The sequence below is a fragment of the Eumetopias jubatus genome, unplaced genomic scaffold (assembly GCF_037043125.1).
Source record: "Eumetopias jubatus isolate StellerSeaLion01/CBP00866 unplaced genomic scaffold, mEumJub1_p1.0 scaffold_12, whole genome shotgun sequence".
Lineage (NCBI taxonomy): Eukaryota > Metazoa > Chordata > Mammalia > Carnivora > Otariidae > Eumetopias > Eumetopias jubatus.
The window spans coordinates 49,899,555-49,927,520 of record NW_028274818.1 but is presented as its reverse complement, the minus strand read 5'-3'; the positions used below and the strand labels follow the sequence as shown (position 1 = coordinate 49,927,520).

At 48.1% G+C, this 27,966-nt stretch overlaps 1 protein-coding gene across 1 annotated transcript in view; it reads left to right on the top strand.

Moving 5' to 3' along the window:
• Positions 1-21,752, top strand: part of BRINP2 (BMP/retinoic acid inducible neural specific 2) — a 51,755-nt gene extending 30,003 nt beyond the window's left edge. Inside the window, exons 2-7 of the mRNA XM_028092082.2 lie at positions 106-296; positions 1,385-1,593; positions 13,227-13,332; positions 15,958-16,194; positions 18,768-18,990; positions 20,636-21,752. Of these exons, the coding sequence (XP_027947883.1) occupies positions 106-296; positions 1,385-1,593; positions 13,227-13,332; positions 15,958-16,194; positions 18,768-18,990; positions 20,636-21,752 (2,083 nt within the window). The remainder of the gene's footprint in view (positions 1-105; positions 297-1,384; positions 1,594-13,226; positions 13,333-15,957; positions 16,195-18,767; positions 18,991-20,635) is intronic.
• The last annotated feature ends 6,214 nt before the right edge of the window (positions 21,753-27,966 follow it).

Genomic DNA, 27,966 nt, shown 5'->3' with positions numbered 1-27,966 from the left:
GGGGAGGCTGGTGCAAGTGGAGAAAGAACATTCCCTACTTCAGATTTTATGCTTCTCGTTCTTAAATACATTGAGCTTTTCTTTATCCCTTGACTTTTCCTCCAGGGAGTTTGCCCGTTGGAAAGTAAACAACTTGGCTCTGGAAAGGAAGGACTTCTTCAGTTTGCCATTGCCTCTTGCCCCAGAGTTTATCCGGAACATTCGCCTCCTCGGAAGGAGACCCAACCTACAACAGGTTACTGAAAACCTGATTAAAAAGTACGGCACTCATTTCTTACTTTCTGCCACCCTTGGAGGTAAGCAACATTGTGATCCTACGCTAACTGGCTGTCAGATCATTGAATATAGCTTACAGACCCTTTGAGTATAGCTTGAGTCTTCCTGGGTCTTTGTTCTTCCTGGCCTGTTATTGCCTGAGAAATATTTTCTTTCTGGTGCCTTTGAGAAGAGTATAATCTCTTGACATCCAATCACAACATCCAGAACATTGCTATTTGCTTATAAGCATCCTCCTTGAGGAGGGGGTGCCAGGTAAGGAGGTGGGGGGACTGACAGGCTCCTACTAAGCACTTGCCAGCAGGGGGCGCTCCCAGTTTTCTTTTGACAGACTTGTAGCCAGAGACTTTTCCACATCCTAATATTTGCTGTGGCTATAGTTGTCAGACCCATAGGCAAAGAAGTAAATGTCCATTGAGTCCCTGACCCCTGCTGACCTCTCTAAAGATTGGTAACTGGCCAAACAGATTCCAGTGGTTCTGGGCTGGATGGGGACGAGGTTGGGAGTGGGGATGGTACAACCTATGGCCAAATCAAAACCTCTGAGGAGGCAGAGTTCTCTCTGCCCTGGGAAGAAGAAAGCAGGATTTATTATAACATTTAGCTCACTGTCTGATGGACAAAAAGAATCTCTCCAACCTCCAGCTGGTTCAGGCCAGCTGCCGACATGTGGTAGGTGTTGAGTGTTTGATGGGGAGGAGGGAGGTTGAACTTGAAGGCTTTTGCCCTTTCTGAGGGAGCAGAAATATCCATGGTGACTTCTCATAAACAACTTGAGAGAGAAAATTTTATCTCCCCCATGGAGGTAGATTGCCTGAGACTGAGATCAATAAAGGATGTTAAATGGATAAGCTGGAGGGGAGGGGATGAGCTATGGGATAGTTAAAGAATGAAGGAAAGGGAGGAGGGCCTCTCAGGCAGTGACGCCCGTTACCTTGTGCACTGTCTGATGAGACTGTTCTAGAGACAGTGATGGGGAAGAGGTCGTCAGCAGGGGCAACAGACTCCTGCTGAGTGCCAACTATTCTGGCCAAGGGCTTCATGTTCGAATTGGTAGGGGATTAGGGAGCAGAAGGCCTCACCAATGAACCCATGTTGTTTGCGATAGGAGAAGAGTCCCTGACCATTTTTGTGGACAAGCGAAAACTGAGCCGCAAGACAGAGACAGCAGGAAGTGCTCCTATAGTTGGGGCTAGTGGAAACAGCTCTGCCGTGTCCCTGGAGACCCTGCACCAGCTGGCAGCCTCCTACTTCATCGACAGAGAGAGCACACTGAGGCGGCTGCACCATATCCAGATAGCCACCGGGGCCATCAAGGTAACAGCCTGCGAAGTCCTGGGAGAGGGAGGGGAGACAGGTAGAGAGAAACCAAAGGGGAAGCTAGCGTCTTAGCCAGCTCCAAGTCAGCCAGGCCTGACTGATGGACGTGGAAAAGAAGCTTTCCGACACAGGTACAACCAGCCCTAAAATGTGGCCCAGGTCTTCACTGTATAGCAAATAGACATGTAGGCTTCTACTCTGAGGCAGTCTCTAGCCAATGGACTGTTGTGAAGGGTAGACAAGGTCCTTATTCTGCGGAGGTTACATTCCGGTGAGGGATGAGGATATTAAACAAGTATAAAAGCAAAGTAATTTTAGATAAAGATACAAAGAAAAGACAGGGTCAAAAGGTACAGATTTCCTGGGGTGAGAGAAGGGAGCAGCTAATATTAGCCAGGTTGGTCCAGGGAGGTCACTTTGGGTTAGACTTTGAGGCTGACATCTGAATGATCTGAAGGAAGAGTATTCAGACAGCAAGAATAGTAAGTGCTAAGGCCCTGGGGCAGGAACCAGATTGGTGCCTTAGAACACAGAAAAGAGTGCTGTGACTGCAGTAAGGTGAACAGGAAGACACTGGTACTAGATGGGGTTCAGAAGTAGACTGGAACCGGATTATATGGCCATGATATGGAATTTTAATATGTCAAAGTACAGTGAAAAACAACCAGAGAGTTCTAAGCAGAGGAGTGATATGATCCCATGCATGTTGGAAAATGATCAATAGTTACTATAATATTAATAATCATAACCTCCATCCCATCTTCTCTACCTATATCTAGGAGATTTCTAGGTAAGTTCATATTGTTTTAGGGAAGGGAAGACCAATGACAATACTTGAGAATGCTGGATTATTTTATTCAAAATATAAAGTTAAGGTGTCAAGTGGTGGTCAGTCTTGTATTATATGCTGCTTTTATCACATCCAAAATTTGAAGGAAGTTTTGTTCATTTATTTATTCATTCAGTAGATATTTATTGAACACTTGTTATGTGTCATGCACTGCTCTGGCTACTGAGAATCCCAGAGTGAACAAAACATATAAAGTCCCTGCCCTGATGAAGTTTAAATTCTAGTGATGGAGACCTCATGAATTAAATATATAATGTCAGGTGGGATTAATGAAATGAAGAGACAGAGCCAGGGAAGAGGAAAGAGAGTGATGGACCTGTTTGAAGAAATGCCATTTAAGCAGAGATCTGAATGAAGGGAGGGAGAGGGCCACATGGGTATCATGAGTGAGAGCAGGTTCAATTGCCCCAAAGTGGGAGTGTACTTGTTATGGTCCAGAAACACTGTGTCATGTAGCTGGAGTGTAGTCAAAAGAGGGGTGAAGTGGGAGATGAGCCTACAGAGAAAATTTTATCTCTCACCCCCCTGGTGGTAGATTGCCTGAGACAGAGATCAATAAAGGATGTTAAGATCACGAGGGCATTACTGATTAGGGAGAGAAGAGAAAGAGGGATCGTGGAGACTGATGCAGTGGTCAAGGGAAGAAACAATGGTGGCCTGCTCAGACAAAGCTGCTCTATAGAGGTCGTGAGAAGTTGGCAGATACAGGATAGAGTTTGATGGTAAAGCCTCCAGGATTAGCTAATAAATTAGAAGAAAGGAATCAAGATTAACTACAAGATTTTTGGCATGAGCAACCAGATGAACAGTGATTCCGTTTACTGAGAATGGCAATGCTGGGGGAGGTGCCTATCTGAAAGAAGCACCATCAAGAGCTTGGTTTTAGACACATTGAGTTTGACATTCCTCTTAGACATCCAAGTAGAGATAGCTAGCAGGCAGTTGGATAGAAACACTAGGATTTCAAGAGAAAGGTCATGATCGGAGATATAGATTTGGCATACAACTATATACACATGTGTAGTTGGTATTTAATACTATGGGAAAGGATGAGATGAGATCACTTGAGGAGTGAATGTAGCCAGTAAAGCAGCTCAAGGGCTGAGTTGTGCAGCATAGCAATATTCAGAAATGGGAAAAGGGGGAGGATCCAACAGAGGAGGCTGAGACCAGGCAGAAAGGTATGGAGAGAACCAAAGTCCTATCACAAGACTGTGTGAAGCAAGTGTTTCACAAAAGAAGGAGCAGCCAACTGTGTTAGATGCTGTGAAGCAGTCAGAGAATGGACCATCAATCTGGCAACATGGAGGTAACAAGCAGCCTAGATAAGAGTGGTTTCAGTGACATGACAGGTACAAAAGGCTGAATATAGAAGGTTCAAGAGAGAAAGCAAAGTGAGGAATCAGAGTAGAGACAGTTCTTTAAGGGTTTTGCTGTAAAGGCAAACAGAAAAAAAAATGGGTGATAGCTGGAGAGTAGTGGAAGGTCAAGAGAGGTGGAGATTTTGTTTTTAAGATGGGAGATATTTGAATCTTGTCGTGTTGATTGAAATGATTCAGGAGAGAGGGAGAAAATGATGATGCAGGAAGGACAGAAGGCAATTGCAAAAGCAAATGGGTAGGCAGGAGAGGCTGATATTCCGTGGAGGGGTAGGTCTTACCTAGGAGCGTAAACATTTCATCCTTCGTAGCAGGAAGCATTCAGGTGCACAGGACACCACACAGTAGGATGTAGATGTGGTGGGAAGATGCGGATGTCCTTGTCTGGTTGATCCAATTCCTTGATGACGCAAGACTTGGAGTCCTTGGCTAAAAGGAAGGAGAAGAAATTGTTGAGAAAAGAAGGTAGGAAATGGTTTCAGAAGAGTAGGAGTTAGATGTTTCAACTACTAGATAAATTATTGTGGATTATTGGGCAGCCCTGAGGGCCCATTTGAGATCCATGGTCATAATTATAACATGGGACCAGTCAGCATAGCTGAGTTTTACCAGCTACATTTGGCACTTCAAGTACAGGCAGGCATGGAGTAGGTGGAGAGTTGGATTGAACAAAGTGTGTGTGTGTGAGATGAAAGAAAAAAGAAGCAGGGAAATTGAGAGTATACACAAAGCAGTGATTATAGTGATGAACCAAGGGATTTGAGACATTAAGGGATGGTAGAAGGTGAAAGTTGGAAAGTTGGTAGGTCAAAAGATTGGAAGTAGGTTTGATGACTTGTTAGAGGGAAGAGACCAGAGGAAGTGCAAGTGTGTGATGTTTAATACTGAGATTAGAGTGAGAGTGCTATTAGAAAAAAAGTGGCTCTGGACATGACCATGAGTGTGGATGGCTAAGATGGGGCTGGAGGCCAAGATTAGGAGGAGAGGTGAGAAGGCTGGAGAACTGAAAACTAAAGGGTTTTCTGTGAATAATGAGGTCAACAGGAACGATACAAAGGCAGTGGTAAGCAAGCTTAATACTGGAAATCCCGAACACATCAAGGAGACTAATAAGAAAAATAGACAACAACAAGGAGGGATCATGGGTGATAGAGTCCTGATGGTTCTGGCTTCAAAGGAGCCAGAGATGGCTCGAGAGGAAGGAGGAACAGTGTCCAGGATAGCACAGTGGCTGACCCCCTCACTGCCTTGCCCAGCAGTGTGAGGTCTGCAAAAGCAGCACCCACCACTAGAGAAGACTGCAAGGGAACCCCTGTCTGCAGCATCTGCTGGGCTGTGGCTAACACAAAAAGATGAAGTGGACTCTTGAGAAGAGACCAAGGCTATAGAGGATGTGGCTGAAGACCGATCATGAGACTGAGAGAGCAAGATGGACGTTACCTGAAGAGAAGAGGTCCGATCAGGGGATGTACTGTGTCTGGAGTGAGAGTCTGAGACAGGACAATGGCTGAAGTTAACAAGGATTTAGGGTACACTTGGGAGGCTGGTCTCTTAGGCAGCTTAAAATGATGAAAGAAGACTATTAGTAGCATAGACTGGGTTTGACCAAGAAGATAGAACTCTGGGGAAGCCCCTTTTCCCCTTCAGTCCTGTCTTGAGTGGGATCTGTGGAAGGTGGAGAAGAGTTGATCTTGTCTAGAAATGAAAGGTAGGTCTGGATCAACGACTCAAAGGTCCCATTAATGTTTCTTCCTATCCTTTGACCTGACCAACTTTTCACTTTCTATCATGGCCTCATTTGCCTGTTTGCCTCAGACTCCACGGTCCATCGTTCTCATCACTGCATTGGATGTATTTACAATACACCCTTTGCTGCCTCCTCATGCATCTGCCATCCCCTTAAATCAGGAGCTGATCAACGCCTGCCTGATTTTCTTGCATATCTTTCTAACTAGTCTTCCTGTCTCCATTCTCAGCTCTTCTCCCTGATTTACCCTCTCTGCTGCTTGCACAAATGCAAATCATCATGTACCATCTCCCTGCTTAAACCACCACACCCCAGCCCTGGGGACGGTGTGACGCAATGGAAAGAACATCGGATCGCACCCAAGAGTCTTTGCTCATGGCGGGCTAGGAGCAAGTTGCCAAACTACTCTGAGCCTTGGTTTTCTCACCCTTAAAACTGTTGAATAATTAGAATATTTTTTACCTCGATGGATTTCTGTGAGCCTCAAATAAGAAAATATATAGCATGTGTGAGCCACAGCACAATTGGAGCTTGAAAAATAACAATTCCTCTTCATAACAAAACCATAAGCCATTGAAGATCTATCTGTACTGTTCTTTTGTCTCTTTTCAACCCATTTCCCGCCTCAACACTTCACTTACCATTTCTATCATGTAACCCAGTCCTATTTAACGAGTTGTCTTTTATTCACATGTACTCACATCCCTGGCACCTGCTGTTGGTTTTGCTTGTCTGTTTACCTAAGTGTCTTTCCCTCACCCTTTGCTCAAGTCAAAAAGATTACTTCTTCGTGAAGCCTTTTCTGACTCCCCAAGTAGTTAACTGCTTTTCTTCAGTGTCTTAAGCACGTGCCTCTTTTATAGGGCTCATCATTTGAACTATAATTGCTAGCTAACATGGTGACCTCTAAGACTATGAGGTCCTTGTGGGAGGGACTGGGTCTTATTCATCTTTGGTTCCCAGTGAGAGTACAGAGCTTGCCACAGTATGGGTAATGAGTAAAGGTTTGTTGACTGAGTCACTGACCCTGTTTTCCACATAGGTTAGGTTCTTAGTGTGTGTACAAGGGCACAGAAAGCATGTTTAGTTGAAAGAAACAAAGCTACTCAAGGTCCCTTGAGCATAAAGGTGGTTTATCAAGAGGACTGTGGTGAAGACTATCACAGATCTCCAAGGACAAGACACTAAATACCAAAAAAAAAAAAAAAAAAAAAGACACTAAATACCTTCCAGACACATGGGTCTTGTAAAAGGGCAGTGAGACGCCCAGGTTACAGTCTCTGTTTCTTGTTGGAACACATGCCGTCTGTTTTCTTCATCTGCTTCATCTTCTGATTCTTCTGTCCAAGTTCTTTCCTTTGTTTGTTCTAGACTTTTCTGTACACCAGTGACTCCAGCTTACATTTAGCTCTGCCTTGCTCTGGAGCTGACTCAGGCACACACTGAACACTGTCTGTTTGCTCTCTCAGCCAGTGCCATCAGGGCAGGAACCACTCACATTCATTGTTGTATTCTCCATTCCTGGCACATAATAAGTGGTTGATAGTTATTTATTCTGAATTTTAAGGATGTCCACCACCACCCTTTAAATTTTTTCTCTCAGTATCACAGTTCTAAATTCCCTGGAGGAAAAAATCTGGTTCAAGGTCCACTTTAGTCCCATACAAAGAGTCTAATACATAGTCTCAAATATGGCTTACTGGACTCATCTCTTTGGCAAAGCCTGCAGGTGGTAGAGTGAGGGATGGGAAGGCACCCAAAGCCACATCTATTATAGGGCCTGCAGATGCACTTTCCAGAACCGGAGCCCCTGCCCATCTCCGCAAAAGTGGAGTGGCCACCATCCTTGCAAGGCTCTCTTTGGAATTCCTCCAATCACACATGGAGTGTGAGATAATAATTCATGTTCCATGGGATTGATCAGCCTGGAGTTTTCTCTGTTGAGGAGTGCAATGTGCTCTCCCCGTGGGATGCAATTCAGAGAATCATGAGAAAACAAGGATCATTTAGTGTTTTCTCCTACTTCCATTCCTCTAGGTCCTTATCCTCACAGAGCTTAGTGAGGTCTAGAAAACCACGTATCTGTCCAAGAACACATGCTAAACCAGGAGCCAAGGGAGGTCTCGGAGCCCTATCCCACCACTCTGCTCACTTGATAGGGTTGACCGTCCATTCTGTCCTGGCTGTAAAGTGTTCCACCAAAGCCATTTCTTTGCTCTAACATACTTTTCCAGATCCATAGAGCAGGGGCCAGTAGGCTGGACGCATCCCTGCTAACTAACACTCCTTCGTGGGCACTGCAGCACCTGCCACCCACTTTCCTCTACTGAACAAGCCTTTGCAATAGTAGAGCTGGCTTCCAGCATTGTCATGATTCTGGATCGAGGTGGGTGGCATGAGGGGTTCTGCTCACCTGCTCAGCCTTGGTGAAGGAAAAATCCTCCAGCACATCTGCCTGTTTCTTATTTCTCAAAGCAGGAGCACTCTTACTTTCTACCCCTTGTTAGCCACTTTTTTCACCAACATGGAGAGAGAGGCACGCTGGCCCCTTTTGTTTATCTGACACATTCCTCTGAGACCCCACTGAACAGCCCACTCGGTTGCAAGGTTGACCCTGATCAGTACACAGCTCCATTACAGGATTTGTCACGTTACATTGCAGCTGTTGACATCCCCACTGCCACCTCCCCATGCCCACAGGTATGGGGGGAGGGCTTAGAGCAGGAGGGACTCTGCAGCCTGCACGCGGTTCCAGGTCCCTTCGCGGTGGCTGGCATGTGCTGAGACACTCAGTAAAATGCTTGAAAGGTGAAAGCAGGCTGCCCGGCTTAGTGGGAAACAAACCTGCTCAAGTGAGAAGCCTTGGGGTTGAGTTTCGGCCTTGGTGCTCATCATTTTTATGACCTTGAGAAGTCCGTGAAGTCCAGGACACGGAGTTACCGATGATTTGACTCCCCTGTGGCCACGGCTTACATTCAGCTGCTGTGGCCATGCCAATTATTAGAATATTAAACCACTCTCATGACAGCTGGTAAACAGTCTTCACCCAACCCCCTGGGTGCCACCTTAACTGCCTTTATCCCTCCCTTGGAGCCCCCAGATCTCCCCTTGATGGTAACCAAAGGGCGAGTGGACCTCAGGAGGCCTCTAGAATGCTGCTTTGGTACCACCGCTGGTACCTGTTCTGATTAGTCCGCACACTCCGGTCTTACCTGCTGATAAATACTGTGAATCCACCCGTGTCTCTGCCATAGGGTTGGGGTGACACCCAATGACATAGTTCACATGAAAACACTTTGCAAACTGTAAAGGGCTGGATACATCGACCGTACCTGCTGTCCACGACCTCTGGGAAGGGACCAGAGCTGTTTGCAGAGGAGCCTGTTGCTCAGTGGCAGCTTATCCTCTACCTAATCGAAGGTGGGGGAAGGACTTGGTTTGATATGTTCCAGAGCTTACTGAAAAGAGCCCACACAAAACTTGAGGTGGGTCCCAGGAGAGCAAAAAGGAGCAGTTCTCACAAAGCATCCTTAAAAAGGCTTGTCTGAATTCCTCAGCACAGCAACCTGGGATTCAATTTGCAGCTCTTTTAAGCACACACACACTGTTGGCTGTGCTCCCCCTGCCCAGCCCTATCACTCACAGTGAGAAGGCCATTTTAGATGCTCTTAGCTTTGCAGGTGTCTCTCTAGGTAGGACAAGAGCAGTGGGGGAGCGAAGGGCCAGGGGAGGAGAGCAGGCTCACTGGAAGGAGGGTTGGCATGATCTGGTATTTATGGAAAATTGGATGTGCTAATGAACCTGAGATCCATCAGGGCTTTCTGAAGGCAGGACAGTCTCTGTCAACAGACCAATTAGCACACAATTATTTTCCCTTTCTGAAAGCTTATCCGAGATGCTCTTTGAACATGTGCGCCTGAGTGAACGGCGCCTTCCATTACCTCTACGGTCCCTTTTTGTCATTTGCCAAAGCTGCTGCCTCTGCAGCAGGGAAAGCACAGCGTTCTCTGGACTCCCCCTCCAGAGACTCTGGGACTCTTCATCGCTTGGGGGAAGGGGTCTTCAGGCATCCGGCTTATCAAACCAGTGCCCAGGCAATATCTATAAGAGGACCCTCTCCAGGTCCTGTTTTCCTTCCCATCTCCTCATCTCTCTAAGAAGGACAGAGGTGGCTCAAAGCAGAATGGCAGTGGAGAGAGCCGTGACTTTGGGATCTAGCGTCATCTGAGTGAGCCTTCCTCATTCTCGGAGATCTGGCTTGGTTCCTTCCCTCTACGGGAATGGGCATGGGGATCATAGCCTTTGTCTCTTCCTCATTCCTGTCCTCGTGCCACAATTGACAAAGGGAAGCTACCCACAGCCTCTCCATGACTGACCTAACTGACTGTCCTCTGGTGGAACTGACCTTTGGGAACAGCAAAGTCAAGGTCAGAAAACAGCATCAGAGCCAGCCCGAATGCTGCATAAGATGGTGCCGGTGGTGGGGAAGCAGCAGGACTGGTGGTATGCAGGGAGGGATTGTGGGGAGTAAAGGAGAGGAGAGTGGCTGTTCGCTGTTCTCCTCCTTGGCGGGTCATCCTACTCTTCCATACGGCATGTAGCTCCCTCCCTGCCTGGACCTGCTGCTGGTGAGCAACCAACTCAGGCCTGGGCGGGAGGATGGCAAAGCCAGCGCAGAACTCCGTGACTGTGTGGTGGCCAGCTTACCCGGAGGCGGGGAAAGGCCAGTGGCCTAGATACCACCCCACCCACTATCTCACCCACCATTCCACCCTGCCCTTCCGTCCAGCCCACTCCAGAAGAGCTGGGCTAGTCCTTGGCCATGGCTCCTCTCACAGACATTTTCCCTGGAAGGAAGCCTGGCCCTGCCCTCCCACTGCAGGGTGACCGAGCGCCCATCACCCACTCACTCAATACAGAGTCATTGTTCAGCAACCAGTGCCCACCTGTGCAGGGAGGCAGGCCCACGTGTAACGGCCCGAACGCTGGGGTTATAGAGACGTTTCTACTTGTCTCTAACCTCCTGATGGCGGTGACCGTTCCTTACTCGTGGTGAGTTCTGGCTGCTCCTTGCGGAGTTGTTAAGTGAATAAATGAGAGAGTGAAAGGAGGTGTGCATGAGTTGAATGAATCCTAGCCCTGCAGGTAACTAGATGTGTGACCCTGAATAAATCATTTCACCTGTCTGGCCAAGGTCTCCTCATCTGTAACAGGAGGATACTGTGGTCTCAGGTCTGTACAATTTGTTTTGCCCGGTGTTCATATTCTGAAGAGGGCAGATCACTGAACTATTTTGGATGAACTGCTCTGTTTATACTTGTTTTTAGAAGTGATGTCATCCAGAGGGGTTTGACTCACTTTATTTTCTGCAGTCCTTTGACACGCCCTCACAGGAGACAGGAGGAACACTGATGGAACTGAGGATTCAAACATTAAAATCCTGTTTTAGCTACTCACAGCTCTGCGGCCTCGGGCACCGTAACTCTCTGAACCTTGGTTTCCTTCTTCGGAGAGTGATAGTAGTGAGACTTGTCTCAGAGTTTCTGTGAAGGTTAAATGGGATGACATTGGAGGATGAACTTACCACTGTAGAGAGGTCGTTCCTGCCCCTGTCATGCTCTTGGTCCCATTCTTTATTCGGGCTGGGTTTGGCTACTTTTCGTGCACTGTCAACAGACCAATTAGCACACAATTATTTTCCCTTTCTGAAAGCTTACCGAGATGCTCTTTGAATGTGTGCGCCTGTGTGAACAGCACCTTCCATTACCTCTATGGGCCCTTTTTGTCATCTGCCAAGGCTGCCCCTTGGTCTTTGTAATCACCTCTTTTTCTTCTAATTCTCTCCTCCTTCCCCTCCATCCCTATTCATCCCTCATGGCTCATCTCCATGAAGCCTTCTCAGAATACCTTCAGTCACGAGGCTCTCTCCCGTCTCCCTACTCTATTTCCAGTCAGTGTCAAACCATACTTCATGTAATTGCTCTGTTCCATGACTATTTTTTAAGACTAAAAATCCTAAATTCTCTTTAAAAATGTCATTTCTACTTTGCTCTTCACCTGGTGACTTCCCGCTGGTAACCTGCAGGGTGCTGGACCTTTTCACTCCACACGCTCAAGCCTGTGTGTTCTAGCTCACACTGCCCCTTGTCCTTGTTCTCAGAGTACCTTCCTTCCCTTCTCTTCCTGCCCGCTTCTACTTCTCTTTATTATTTATCTATTTCATTTTACTTTTTATTCTATTTTAATTCCAGTATACTTAACATGCAGTGTTATATTACTTCCAGGCGTACAATATAGTGATTCAATAAGACGTCTACTTATCTTGAAGGACCAGCTCAGTTGAGCCTCCTGTGCTGCTGCTTCCCCTGTGTTCCCTTTGTTTAGGGCTCTGTTTGCCTCAGTGCGCGTTGACACCTGGCTTCTGCTCGGCTTGGATGCATCTCCGCCAGTTGCATATGCACCTGCCTTCCCCACAGGGTGCAATTTTCTGGAGGACACAGCACGTAACTTGCGCATCTCTCCACCCCCCAAAGCCGGGGACATATTACACATGCTCTAAGTTATTGAGTGTCTACTATGTGCCAGGCACTGCATTCATCTTTGTTGACAACATGGTGAACAAAATAAATATGAGCCTAGTCCCGTGGAGCCTTTAGTGTGTGGAGGACCTAGAATTGAACCACATCTTTACAGAAAAGGATGGAAAACTGCAACTTTTATGCCTGCTGCAGAGCAGAGGTGCCTGGAACCAGGAGAGAAGGTCAGAGGTATCAGGGCCGACTCCTTGAAGAACTCCAGGAAAGGTGCTCTATGAGTGTTTGATGAATTGTACGGAATTGAACAGTGGCTGCTCAATAAATACTCATTGATTGGTTGATTGATTGTTGGCAAAGCTTTCGGAGATCCTGAGAAGAAGGGGCCGCGGGTCCCCATCATTCTTATTGGGGAATTATTTTAGTGCACTTAAAGCTCCCCATTTTTCATCTTATACTTTAAAAACATCAGGGAAAAATGGATAGGCCAACTTTATAATATTTTAAAATGATTCTGTGGTGTTTTGGAATATTACATGGCTATAAGAGTTTATGTATATTTAATATACATATTAAAATATGCAGTAAGCCCATGGCTGATTTTCTCTAAGGACGTCTCAGTGCCGAGGTGGGACTTAAATGTTTAATACTAATAATAATACTCATAACTCATATTTCTCTAGTGCTTTTCATCTTCGGGATCCCTAAAGCCTGCGAGCACCACGTCGAGTGGATGCAGCTGGGCTCGCCAGCCGGCTGACAGCGCCCACATCTGGCCTCCTGTCTCCCTCTGTGGGAGGAGAAGGGGGGCACTCAGGCTTAGAGGTCCAGCTTCCTCTGCCTACGTTGAAGTGTCTCTTCCCAGAGGCGAATTCCCTCCGGCTCCCTCGGAAAGCCTCGCACTGTGTACAACCTGCCACTAGTCACCCTCCGCCACCGACCACTCACTGTGTTAGAACAAGGAGAAGGGGGGCTTCATGCCCCCGGGGAAGGGAGACACATGCGCTCTTGGGCTGGTCAAGGACAGGACACGGGGCCTGAGATCGGAGGGCTGGAGAGGGAAGTGCCTAGGGATGGTCTCCACTTGGTAGCTAAATCTACACCGTGCCCTTCTTCTCCAGGTCACGGAGACCAGGACCGGCCCTCTGGGCTGCAGCAACTACGACAACTTGGACTCGGTCAGCTCTGTCCTGGTACAGAGTCCGGAGAACAAAGTGCAGTTGCTCGGTAAGCCGTCCTGTGATGGGATGGGTTGTCAATACCTTTCACACCTGCTGAGAAGCTTGTATCACCGAGGAGCAGGAAAAAGTCCTGGGTGCCTCATTTGGCTAAACCCTTCAGAAGACCAGAACCACCAGGAGTTCTGGGACCTGTATGGAACAACTTTCCCTCATTCTTCTGGGAAATTTTCTGACATGGTTTATCCTGCCCCCAAGACCATTGTTCATACCACTCGACACCCATACCCTCCCACGTGGTAGTCCTTCCCAAGACCCCTGTCACTATCCTACAGCAATACCACATCCATACCTTGCCCTAGTTTGATGATCTCCTTTGTTGCCCAAAGAACCCTCTGCTTTGTCCTAAGGACACACTGGAGAACAGCTAGCCTTTGCAGAGTGGTTATGGGGCCACCACCTCTAGCTCAGCTGAGAGCTTTACAAACTCTGGGGTCACTGGTTACCCTGAGAGTGGTCCCTACTTTCTGTGATTAGTCTGTCATCTCCCATGGGAGATCAAAGCCAGGAGAACAGTTTGCGAGGAACGGGAGCCCCCACTGGAGACAGAACTGGACAAAACAGGCTCGCTAACAGGAAAGCAAAAAGACGGGGGCGGCATGAGGCCTGGAGGCTGGGAGGTTCAGGGGAGGCGCTCAGCTCCTACTGCCTGTCCCCCACGCATCCTGGGCCAGGGCTATGCGAACTGATTCAGACAGAGCTGTTTGGCAATGGGAAAAGTTCATTTTTCTTAAGGCCTAACTGAATTGGACTCTGTTTAACATATTATTGTCTTGGTATTATAAAATCAATAGCCCTCACCCAGGATCCACGATTACAAATTCCAGGCAACCTGAGCCAGATGCAGCCCATCAGCGCTTTCGGAATCTAAGGAATATATAATAAAAAGGAGTAAAAGACTCCTTTCTTTAGAGCCCCCTTATGCAATCAGCATCCCTCTTCTCCTGTGTCCCTCAATAGGCTGGGTTTGTGTCTGGAAATTAGCGATGAGTGAAGTTCGGAATGTCTGGTGGTTCATTTGGAATAGTTTATGCCATTTAATTTTATAGCCCATCACTCATGCAGACATTGCTCGGGGCACTTATTTTATAGCAATGGGAAATGTTATGGTGAGGAGGAGGGAGGGAAAGGGGGAGGTGAAGAGAAAGGACTTGGAAGGGTGTGTGTCGAAAGCAAGTGTGTGGACAGGGTGTGTGGGGTGGGCTGCTCAAGTGCCAACTATGGGCACAACATCAAGAAAGGAGAATTTAAGAGCAGTGCAGAATAGGAGGCGGCTCTCAAACAAGAACAGTGGACATCCACTGCTACTGTAGTTCTGAGTTAGGTTCTGAGGTCTGCTGAGACTGGGATACATACTTCATGCTCTCTGATTTCCCGCCAAGGACAAGGTCAAGGGTGTGACAATAAAGAGCTGGCAGATGTTTGAGGAGAGGGGAGCCCATGGTATCCAGAAGTTCTTCTGTCCCTCACTCTCCTGGCACAGTCTCTCACAATGCCCCTACTGGGGGAGCCTCTTGCAGGTCTGACCTCGAACCTGGCCCAGGCTGCCTCCAAAGGCATGCCTGTCCTTCATTCATCTCTTGATATGCTTCCAACAGCCACCCTGTGTGGCTTGAAGCTGAATCGGGAGTATATTCTGCTACTGGTAAACTAATATCCACCACAGATGGGTAGGAAAACTGAAGCTTGGAGCAATTTAGTGGATTATACCCAAGATCAGAGGCAGCTAATTAGAAAAGAGAGCTGAGAGCCATTCATACCTGCCCAGGCTTGACTGAACTTAGGATGCCTACCACCATCTAACTTTCAAATCTCCTTAAGAGTTAAAGCGTATCGAGACAGGCAGCTAGTCCCAGTGACACAGTGTGACCCAATGGTACCAGGGACAGGGTCTGACACCAAGCCAACCTCACTAGCACTGTGACTTGGGCAGGTCACTGTGGCCACTGGGCTCAGATTTCCTCACCTAGAGGAGCCTCAGTATGCCCAGGATGTTACTTGTGATCATATCTGCAGAGTACTTGGTGTGGTGCCTGGCTGCTCATACCAGCAACACCTGTCCCACTTCCTAACCAGAGCAGCCTCCTTGGTCATCAGGGCTGGGGTGGGAGGCCCGGGAGGGGGGTCAGCCTAACATCTTCGGATGTCTGCTGCTCAGCTCAGTGAAACCACAACCAGGATGGCACTCAGAAGCAGAGCGAAAAGCCCGCTGAGCCTTGATTCCTCCCCCATGAGGGCTGTAAGCTCTTCTTTTATCTGAAACATCTTCCCGTTTCTGTCCTAGAAATGCTGATGCATAGCCAATAAGGCCATGCATATGATACGTGTGCTTTCGATTTGGCTGATGTGAGGGGTTCGACTAAGCCTTGGGCTTTGATGCTCCTCATCTGCATTTTCAGATGCTCTCCCACCTGTCACGGTGGGGGGCGGGGGGCAGCATAACCCTTTTTACCCACCCAGCTCCACAGGGTCAGGCCCTGGGGTGACCAACCATTCTTGGGCCCAGAATGCACAAGTTTGCAGAACCCCAGCTGGGGATCCTGCAGCCTTGAGTGTGGGAAACCGAGTCCCCACTGGTCCTACTCCACAATTCCCTGACATGTCCTTCCCCTAGGCCTTCAGGTGCTGCTGCCTGAGTACCTGCGTGAGCGCTTTGTGGCCGCGGCGCTCAGCTACATCACGTGCAGCTCCGAGGGCGAGCTTGTCTGCAGGGGGAATGACTGTTGGTGCAAGTGCAGCCTCACCTTCCCGGAATGCAACTGTCCCGACGCTGACATCCAGGCCATGGAGGACAGCCTGCTGCAGATCCAGGACTCTTGGGTGACCCACAACCGGCAGTTTGAGGAATCAGGTGAGCAGTCGGCTGGCCTACGTTTCCTCCCTAGCACTGGGGAATGGCCGGGAGGTGCAGGACTAGAATGTGGGAACTCAGCGTGGACCCTGGCTCGTCCACTTCCTGTCTCCATGACCCCTAGCAGGTTATATCACCACCTCAACTCTTGAGTGGTTATCTTTTGTTGTCGATGCAAATAGACATAACCCCTACCAAAGAGATGTGTTTTAAGGACTTAATAAGTTCAGGTGAATATATTTAAGGGCGTAGGACTTGCCTGTGCACAGTGCCTGCACATACGGTGCACAAGGAATATTTGTTGAATGAATGAAGTACATAGAATAGTTCTAGGAGGCACCCAGTACATGCTGATTATGGCTTGTTGCGGGTATAACGAATATCAGTGTTACCTTGAGATCGAGATTCAGGACTTGGTTTTGAGTCCTTGTTCTGGGTATGCTTTGAACGTCTGTGTCCCCCAAAATTCATATGTTGAAAATATAGTGCCCAGGGAGGTGGGGCCTCTGGGAGGTGATAAGGGATTAGTGCTCTTATAAAAGAGGCCCCAGAAAGATCCCTCTCTGCTTCCACCACATGAAGACACAGCCAAGAGTTAGCCCCACGTGGCCGGCAAGAGGGCCTTCACCAGAACCTGACCGTGCTTGGACTCCCAGCTTCTTGAACTGTGAGAAATAAATTGCTGTTTATCAGCCACCCAGTGTGTGGCATTTTCTGAGAGCAGCCTCCAAAGACTTAGACAAACTGTTACTGACCAGTTTTATGACCTCGTGTTAAGTATGCAGCTTCACAATACCCCCATTTCCTCATCTGTAAAAGAGGGAAAGTGATCATAATGGGTGGATGGAAGCCTCATGTGGGATAGTGTAGATAAATTAATGTATAAATAACTCCGGTACATTCATACATTTCAACACTAAATGAGTGTTGGGTAAAACAAAGCAAAATGAAAAAGCTTATATATCATATGTACATATTATATCAATATAATACTATAATATGTATTAAATATAAGATGTATTTAGCACTATTTATATGATGCTTAAAAACATACTAGCCAGTACTTAATATTTTTACAGATAAATACGTTTGCAGAAAATGTGAAGAAATATATGATAATGATAAAACATCCAAGAGAGTGGTTACATTGATAGGGAGAGAGGTGGGAAGTTTAGGGCCTTTGATTATATATTTTCTTTGCCTTATTTCTCAAAAAACAAAACGAAACAGAACAAAAGACTGAAGCCAATATAGCAAAATGGCCAAATCTAGGTGGTGGGCACATAGGAGTTTATCCTGTTACTCCCTGTGCTCTTTTGTGAGCTTGACTGTTTTAGAAAAAGAAGTATGAGGGGTGACCTGGTGGCTCAGTCAGTTAAGCGTCTGACTCTTGATTTCGGCTCAGGTCATGACCTCAGGGTGAGATCAAGCCCCATGTCGGGCTCTCTGCACTGGGCCTGGAGCCTGCTTGGGATTCTCTCTCTGCCTCTCTCTGTCTCTAAAAAAAAAAAAAAAAAAGAACTATGTACATGTTAGTTGTTAATGTCATCACTAGGTATGATTCTCTGACCACTGTGGAAGGGGGAGAGAGGGATGAATACCAGGTGCTTGAGAAATGAGAATGAGCTGGGGCCCCAGGCATTGTCATTTCAAGTCCCAGACATAGCAGTTAGTTGCGAAGAACATTGTGGTCCCTACAACCCCAGCTGCGCTGGAGTTGTGATGGTGGGACATGTTCAGTGCCGCTTCCTGTGGGACATGACGTCGGGCTCTCACCACCATGAGTTATTTACTGCTAATGAGTAAATGAGGGCTATCTGGCACCCCCGCCAGGAGACAGTGGCCACAGGTCCCAAGTAAAAGCAGGTCTGAGCATGAATTCAGCAAATATGCTGTGCCCAGGAAGCTCTGAGAACTCAGACGTGCAGTAGGCACCAAGAACCAGGGAGCATCTTGCTTCTGGATTAGCCCTAGGAAAGAATGGGAATCTGCCAAGAGTTGAAGCTTGAAAGAGATGAAGCGTGTTCCAAAGTCCGAGAGAAGGATGTGGACGGGAGAGGCTGGGCTCAGGGACTGGTAGTTTTCTAAGAAGCTTTCTGAGCTGGGCGCTCAGTCTCCCTGTGTCCACAGTACCTGCTGGGCACTCTTCCCTTGGTGGCTGCCCTACACCTTCCCCAGGGTGTCTGTGGTGTGACTGAAGAGGACTGAACTATGGTAGTTGCAAATGACGTATAAGGAGTTACAAAGGGAGGAAGTGGCGCATCCCAAGGTCCTAGGCAAAAGCAGCCCCTCTGGCCTGCTTGGGCAGTGACAGAAATCGGGCTTGAAATTCAGAAGCCTATTAGGGACAGGAAAGAGAGAAAAGAATCCCAAAGCTATAGTTTATGGTATGTTAATTATTTTCCAAATAAAGCTGTTGAAAAAGAAATATATAAAAGGGCCTGGGAGAGGGGATGGGAAACCTCCTTCCTGGGGCAGGGACTCGCCAGGGCTGGCTGGGTCTGGAGGGTGCCCTCCTCCCCCCAGGGTCTGCATGACACCCTCTGAGCTCAGCTCTGTGTCCTTGCCCGCAGAGGAATTCCAGGCCCTGCTGAAAAGGCTGCCCGATGACAGGTTCCTCAACTCCACGGCCGTCTCCCAGTTCTGGGCCGTGGACACCAGCCTTCAGCACCGCTACCAGCAGCTGGGAACCAGCCTGAAACTGCTGTTCAAGAAGACCCATCGGATTGTCCGCCGGCTCTTCAACCTCTGCAAGCGTTGCCACCGGCAGCCTCGCTTCCGCCTGCCCAAGGAGAGGTGAGCTTCCCTGCCCCCGGGGACCCGGGCTCAGCACCTTCCACCACAGTTGCTGAGGCTGGGGGGGCCCTCTATCCAACGAGGCAGATCCGGCCACGAGGACCCACATGAGGCCTTTGAGATTCCCCTGCTGTCTGCACCCCCTTGTGTGTCCTGCTCAATTATGACTTGTGTCTGAAGTGAGAGAGAGGAAACAGAGAGAGGCTAATTTTACTTCTATATAAATTATGGTGGATTCCAATGTTATTCTAATAATACTCCAATTCTCACCCATTTCTATTTTAAGGCGTTTTTTTAGGAAAGAAAGGGGTGGAGTTGAAGCTCACACTCCAACTGTATACGGTGAGAATACACGCAGTGGGTTTCCTCAGACAAGTGACTGCTCTCAGTCACAGAAGGGAAGGAAGGCGAGGCCCCGCTGCCTCGAGAGCAGAGCGGGGCTGTCCAGTCGGAGACACTCACTCATCCATCCTCTCGGGTGCCCATTGATTCAACAAGTGCACACTGCATATCCTAATTTTAAGCAGTGTATGTGTGCGTGTGTTGGGGGGGGGTATTTGTTCATTGAGAAGATCTAATAAATATACAGAAACATAAAAACTATAAAATTTTAACTATGTGGCAGCCACTTAAATTCATGTTCGTTCGTGGAACATAAATCAGAGGCATGGTCTAGTAAAAAGCAAGAGCCAGAAGGAAAAGCCACCTTGGAGAAGGAAGTCTCGGCCAGATTGTGTGGGAGAGATGGCAGTGGTGCACTGAGGCGCGGAGCCTTGCAGGGCAGGGGAGCGGCCTCGCAACCCAGGGATGCCGCTCTCACTGAGGCACCGGCAAGAAGGGAAGCCTGAGTGGAGAGCTCAGACCAGCAGAGGCTCTTGAGAGGGGTTCCTTTTCGTTTTTTTCCGACAAATCACTCTGCAGTGCTTAGCTGGTTCCTGAGAATATGCTGACAAATCACACAGCATCCCTGCTCTCGTGGCACTTGTCAAGAAGTCACGTAACCCGTAACCAATAATGTCCCATCCTGATCCTTGCTGTGGATTACAGAAAAACAGAGCAATACGACAGAGAGCGACTGGGTGGTTCTTTTGAGAAGGGTGTCACGGAAGACCTCTTTGAGGAGGTATCCGAGGGGCTGAGATGTAAATCTGAAGAGGGGGCCAGCCGTAGGAAATCCCTGTTCTTGGTGGCAGAGTGATAGAAGCAGAAAGAATAGAAAGGGCAGGGCCAGAGAAGTGGGAAAGAAACTGACGGGATGCTGGGAAGGGGGGCGTTCCAGTTGTCCAACAAACTTACCTAGAAGGCTGAAAACTACAGAAGGGGTTTTGATACAGAGGCTATGGGAAATCTTCTGTAGGCTGTGGAATAAGCGAAGGAGGTGGTACTGGGGAGGGATGAGGCTGGCTGCTGCCAGTGCAAGTTTGATGTCAAGTGTTTCTGGTGTCGATGCATCGGACGCTGAGCTCCGGGCCTGACTCAGTCATTCCAAAGTGGTGCAGTGGGGGGTTTCCGTCATTCAGAGAACTTGGGGCTTTTATCTTTCTCATTACCTTCCCTGCCTATTAGTCAATCTCCTCCTACCCTCAGGGGAGACGGCAATGTGCTTCCTCGGACTCGTTATTCATTTCTACCTCCCTTCCCGAAGGTCCTTGTCCTACTGGTGGAATCGAGTCCAGTCCCTCCTCTACTGCGGAGAAAGCACCTTCCCCGGCACCTTCCTGGAACAGAGCCACAGCTGCACCTGCCCCTACGACCAGTCCTCCTGCCAGGGCCCCATCCCGTGTGCCTTGGGGGAAGGGCCCGCCTGCGCCCACTGTGCCCTGGACAACAGCACGCGCTGTGGGGGCTGTAACCCAGGCTATGTGCTGGCCCAGGGGTTGTGCCGGCCAGAGGTGGCCGAGTCCCTGGAGAACTTTCTGGGGCTGGAGACAGACCTGCAGGACCTGGAACTGAAGTACTTGCTGCAGAAGCGGGACAGCCGCATCGAGGTGCACTCCATCTTCATCAGCAATGACATGCGCCTGGGCAGCTGGTTCGACCCTTCCTGGAGGAAGCGCATGCTGCTCACCCTCAAGAGCAACAAGTACAAGCCGGGGCTGGTGCATGTGATGCTGGCCCTGTCCCTGCAGATCTGCCTCACCAAGAACAGCACCCTGGAGCCTGTCATGGCCATCTACGTCAACCCATTTGGGGGCAGCCACTCTGAGAGCTGGTTCATGCCCGTGAGTGAGGGCAGCTTCCCTGACTGGGAGAGGACTAACGTGGACGCGGCCGCGCAGTGCCAAAACTGGACTATCACCTTGGGAAACAGGTGGAAGACCTTCTTTGAGACAGTCCATGTTTACCTCCGGAGCCGAATCAAGTCCCTGGATGATAGCTCCAACGAGACAATCTACTATGAGCCCCTAGAGATGACCGATCCCTCCAAGAACTTAGGATACATGAAAATCAACACCTTGCAGGTCTTTGGCTACAGCCTCCCCTTTGACCCGGATGCCATCCGGGACTTAATTCTCCAGTTAGACTACCCATACACTCAAGGTTCCCAGGACTCTGCCCTCTTGCAGCTCATAGAGCTTAGGGACCGGGTAAACCAGCTTTCTCCACCCGGCAAAGTCCGGCTTGACCTTTTCTCCTGCTTGCTGCGGCATCGGCTCAAGTTGGCCAACAACGAGGTGGGCAGGATCCAGTCCTCCCTGAGGGCTTTCAATTCCAAGCTGCCAAACCCCGTGGAGTATGAGACAGGCAAACTCTGTAGCTAATGGGGGCCCCGCTCCAGTGCTGGGCAGGGAGGTGGTCCAGGGTGACCCGTGAATCCAGGGTGCAGAGATCATCTGAGCCCTCACCTTAGTGCCAACAGGGTTCTCCCTTGAGACTTGCAGCACCCAGCAGATGGGACTTCAGCAGGCAGGAGAAAAAGAAACCGCCACTGCACACGTACACACAGTCACCATGTGCGTGCGCGTGCACACACGTGCACACACATGCACACACTCTCTCACACAGGGAGGCTACAACTCAGCAGCCTCAAATCTGTAAAGTCGGTGCTTTCAAATGAATGCAGTCGAAGGAGAGGAGCTAAGGGAGAGATTAAATAAAAGAACCAGCCAAACCATGAGAAACTAAATCCTGAAAAGTGATTCTTATCATTCAAGAAAGCAAGAGGAGGCTTCTGTAGGAACAGAAGCAGCTCTTCCTCCCCCTCCGTGGAGTCACTTTTGTATTCTTTTTAACCCAATTTCTTAAAATGGCGTTGTTTCGTGATGCCCCACGTTGGTTCTTACTTTTTGTATGCTGCCTCAGCTGCGCCCTCCCAGACACTGACTGCTTCGCAAGCCGGCTCCCCTGAGAAACTCAAGGTGACACCGACACAGGACCGTAAGGGCAGGCAGACAGGCTTGCTCTGCGCCCCACCCCTCCCTCCCTCCGGCCCCCTTGCTTCCTCAGCCTCCCCACTTTGCTCCATGTTCCCCTCATGGTCCAGCCGGGGCTTCTCTTGCAACAGCACCCATGCTGTCCAAGAAAGCAGCTCTGTCAAGTTAGAAAGAGACAATGTATAGGAAAATGTTCTTTTTTAAAAACAAAACAAAACAAAAATATTTATTTTGTGATTGTTTTCTTTGTCAATCTGCTCCAGCCACATGAACATATGAGTAAAAGTTTACCTGGTTTAATATATTTTCTTAAAAGGCCTTTTTTAGGGGAAAAATGAGAGAGAAAAAGAGGGGGGAGAAAAGTATAGCTCCCTGGGCTGCCTGGATTTTTTTTTTTTTTAATTGCTCTTTGTGTGATACATGGGCATTCATGGATGGTGGATACTGCTGTGGGGGGGCGCTGATTAGCGTATGCTTTCACAAGTGAATGATGTCTGGCTAGACTGTGTGTGTGTGTGTGTGTGTGTGTGTGTGTGTGCACGCCTGTGTGTATGTGGGAGTTGTTCACTGAGGAATGGAGTGAGGCGGAACTCTCCCAGAGTTACCTGGCTACCCACCCCACCCCCGCCCCTTTCCCCAGGCATGAGAACTAACACAGGTCCTACAACCAGGATTTCCCACTATCAGGAGAGTAGCGTCAAAGTCCCTGCTCACAACGGGAACTGCAGGCTTTGTGCTGGGCAAATGCCTGCTAACTGGGGGCTCCTTTTTGCCGACGCTGCTGCGGACATCAGGAGAGTTTCCCATACGCTCTGATTACCACTTTTGCAGCCTAAAAAGCAGGTTGAACATATACCACACAGAATAAGGCATCATTCTCACCATAGTGCCTCCCTTGGGTGGTCTGAGGAGCATTTCATGGCAAATCTCTTGGAGAACCACTTCCCTGTGTATTCTCCACAGGCTCCGAGTACAATGCAGAGGCACGATGACCCCCATTTTCTTCAGGCAGAAGTCACCACATACATACTAAGTATTCCATTCCCAACCCAGGCTATATCTCAGCCGGTACAAAATGAACTGGGAGACAGAAAGGATGGTCATGTCTATGTGCCCAAGAGCCTTCTATGTTTATTGTTGCCTAGAGAAGAATTCAGCATCCTACTTAATCATGGCACCATATTTCAACCCACAAGGACCTGAAATCCTTGGTAGATAAGCAGCCTCCAGCATTTCTTTCTTCACAATTCCCCTGAAGCCTTCTAGGGTAGAAATCCAGAGTGACGGGAGGATCTAGGGGTGGACACAGGTGGTGGCTGGCTATTTCTACTCAGCCACTGCTTGCTTTGGAGAATTTATACCAAGTCACTCATCTGTGGAAGATGGAACCAGCAGACATCATCTTCATCAGTAGGGTATTGACGTGCCAGAGGAGTGTGCTGTTGTGGGGAAGGGGGTTGCAAGAGGTAGGAGGGCGTTGATACTTTCCAGTGATGGGGTTTGAGAGGTGTAAGATAGATATCAGAGTCTGAGTTTAGCACTGACTCTGCATGTCTACATGCTGTAGGATTGGGTGGGCACAGGCTCTCACCCATGAATTAAAGGCACAGCATGCACAACAACATTCAGAGTGAGGAGGAAAGCAATTGAGACGGTGATGTGCACAAAGTCAGCAGTGTACACCTTCAGTGGCATATAGATAATTGCCCTGGCGAGAACTGAGTCAGTATGTGAGGGCTCGCATCTTACCTGGGTCGGTGCCACAGTGGAGGGGTGGGAAACCTCAGTTGTCAAAGTCTCTGACTCAGACCAGACTGGGGGAAGAAGCATGCCTATAGAGTTGTGCTTCTCATCTTAAGGAGGGTGTTGTGTCTTCTTATCGCAGACTCCTTGTCTTAGGAAGGCTCTGGGAAGATGATAGTGTGATGTATTAAGGCTTTAGAAATACATGCACCCAGTTACAAAGATTTTCACTTTTTGCCTGCTCGAAGGCTTAAACCACAAAGCTGAGTGTATCAAGTCCATTTAAAAGCACTATTACATATTAGTAAATATTTAGGAGTGCCCTTGTGAGCCCAGAGGCAAGTACCATATTGATAGAAGGCCTAAAAGACATTATTAATTAATCACAGTAGAAGAAATGTTTATATTTGACCTACTCATCTGTTATTTGTGATGGATGCCTGACTCCTCTGTTCTAAGACAGTGATGGGGTGTCTGGTATACCAGAGCTTAGGTCAAAGTAACAGACCAAAGATTTTGCTTCTGGAAAGCAGGTGAGAGAAGGGAGGGGTGGTGGATGGAGTAAAGGATGGGCAGGCAAGATTCCTTAAGAGGTTTTTAAAGGCTTGAAACCATGGATTCAGCATTGAGTTTCTCAGAAAGCTAGGCTAAGAAATGCCACAATGTGAAATGGCTGTCCCTAGTCAAAATTGTCACCTTGAAAGTCTATAATAAATCAGAAGATGTGAACAACCTATACTTATACACAGTTGAAAATAAAGAATTGTCATTAATTAATTAGTACTGGGCTGTCAATGTTGGTGAACTCAGTGTAGAATTAAGAGCCAAATCACAGTTCAGTTATTGGATATAACAATCAGGAATCCAAGCCTTAACTGTAACCCCAAAGAACTAATACATCAAATGCTAATCTGCCCTAACGCTCGAGACTAATACCTCTAATACCAATAACACATTTAATACCCCATGCTAATAATATAATGCTATGCTCTGCAAGCATATTCATGCATCCATAGTCAAAAAAAAAAAATAAATGAAGATCTCTTCAAATACAGGGAATCACAAAAAGTTCATATCCAATTCTTGGCTTCTTTTCACAAATATGAAAAGAGTCATCATGATGGGCAGAGCTGCCTTATGAGTAGATGGAATATATTGCCTCCACAATGTCCTGCACCAAAATATCACCTCCAAAGCCTGTGATTTCATTGTGTGGGTCTGTTCTCTTGCCTATAGGGGAGATCTTTTTTTTTTTTTTTGCCCTTATATTTTGTATGAAAATTAAAATGCCCTTTGGAAGAAATAAGTCTTAGAAGTCAACCCACTGGCAAAATCGAGGATTAGATTTTTGGAGCTGGAAGGTTTTTAGAGGCCATCTCGTCTACCAGTTTCTGACATGAGGAAGAGGAGGTTAGAGAACTTGCCTGAGGTTGTATCTATCAGCAGGGGAGGAAGAGCAGTCTTCCTTCCCTACCTCTCTCTGCCAGAGAATGACAGCTGGGACCTGGGAGCTGACAGAGACCCAATTTCAGGGCTCAGGAGTATGAGGGTGGGGAAGGGAAGACACATTTCTGGGAAGGAGAAGAAGACTTCCAAGAGGTAGGAGTATCCTCCCATCTTTTCCTGGGAGTGGATCTAGCAAAAGTAACCAGCTGTTGTAACAACTGAAAGGTAAAGGCTGAAGTCTCTCCCCCGAGAAGCTTTAAGCACGGAGCAGACATGTTTCCATCTAGGCTGGGGATAGAGGGGTCAGTTTGCTGGTTTCCTGATAACTCTATCAGCTCAATGGCTTTTAATTACAATATCTTGCCTCCAGTTGCTTATTGTTTTCTCTACCACCAATTAGTTTGAATACCGATATAAATCTGGTAACTTCTGCAAACCATCTTTGTTGTGAAGGCTAGAGATGTCTGGGTACTAACAACATGCAGAGGCTGTAGGCTGCACAGTCCCTAAGGCAAATATATGACCTAGAGCTAGGGCCCTGGCAGAGAATAGTAACGAGGCAATACTCTGCTGTGCACTAAGAATGCTTGCTCCGTCCAGCAGTAGAGCGAGAATACAGACCAAACGGGCCACTGAGACCCACAATTTGTCCCTGGTCTGGAAGGGATAGGTTGAAAACTTCAGGTTATGTGACTGGCTATAGACACACCCCCTTTTATTGGTTTCTTGTTCTGCATCTGCCACCAGCCAGCTCTGTAACTGTGAGCCGGTCAATCCACTTCTCTGGGCCCCAGTGTGCTCCCCTGTGGACAAGGGAACTGGATTTCTTACGCAGATATTAGGGGTCTTTCCACTGCTATCCTTTTATGCCGTTCAAGGCAGTGTGGCACAGAGACGGCATAGGCCATTAAGTCAGATAGAACTGAATTTGCATGTTGGCTCCGCACTTGTATTTAAGAGATCTTAATTCTTGATTTATCCCCTTATCTGTAACCCAAAAGCTTCATCCCCTAAGATTTCCCTAAGATTTTCTTTCCTTTCTCTTTCTGAACACTCAGCCTCTCTGCATAATTTTGCCCAATCCTTCCCAACTTCCCTAAAACTCAATCCCATTTCTTTCTTCTTTCCCTCCTCCCTCCCTCCTTCTTCCCTCCCTCCTTCTGTCACTCCATCCTTCCCCCCCCCGCCTTCTTTTGGTAAGTGCTAGGCCCTAGGGTAGGTGCAGAATAGTCAAGACTCTATGTGTTTCTGGGCCGTGAAGAACTGTACAATATACTGTGGGGGATGGGGATGCATAAACAAGTCAGAGGGGTGCATTCTCCAGTAGAGATGTACAAAGCACTGGTGGTATACAGAAAGGGAGAAAATTACTCCCTGGGAGGCACTAATGACATTTGTTGTGAAACTTCTAATAACTTTGGAAGCAATACCCCGGGTCTCTAGATGTTTTACACGTCAGCAGAGGGAAAGACCTCACGTACAATGTGCTTGCCCCTTCTCGGAGAGCCGAAAGGAGCAAGGGTGGCAGCAGAGCTCCCCTGAAGGCACATATATGGTCGGTGCCCTTCTTTATGACTCCTGAGCACCACATCAGCACCTTACTATTCCATCCAAGGCACACTCAAGGGACGGCTGTGGGGGGTCTGTTCGGTAGAGCAGCTGTCTCCCCTCCTTGCAGTGCTTCGCCAGCCTTACTGTGCATATGACTCACCTGCAGATTCTGATTCAGCGGGCCTGAGTGAGGCCCCAGATTCTGCACATTTACCTAGCTCCCAGGTGATGCTTCTGCAGCTGGTCCAGAGACCGCACTTTGAAGGGCAAGTTCTTAGAGAGTGTTCCTGTCATTTTCCTGCAGCACTCAGGACTCTAAAATGAGAATCTACCAGAAACTATGGGGGTTAAGACACCAAGAAGGTCAGTAATGTCTGGTTAGGAAGTGAGGTCCTCACTTATGAAAATCTTGGTGCTAATTTCTCAACCACATAGGGGCCAGGTATCAGGCCTAGAGATCCCAGTAAGGTAAGAAGTGGGAGGAGAGAGGGAAGAAAGGAAACTTAACTAGATCACAATTCTGCAAGCTGACAGCTAGCTTGCTTATGAATGTATTTACAGATAAGCAGCCCCACAGACCAGCTGAATCATGCTGGCTGAGTAAAGGTCTTTCCCCCAAGCCTATAAGACGGAGTAAATCTGTTCAGAAGTGGGACAAGGAGTACCTGTCACTCCGTGGAAACATACATCAGATAAGATGATTAAATCCCCACCAGCAGTGTGCAAACACCCAGAGGCCCGGACTTTAGACTGCTAAGGTGCCATGACACTTCCAGGCATTTCATCTAAGAAAGAAAATGAATTATTTCCGTTTTCAGTCCTGGCCTCCTCTCCTCCAGCCTGTGTGATCACTACCCTTGCA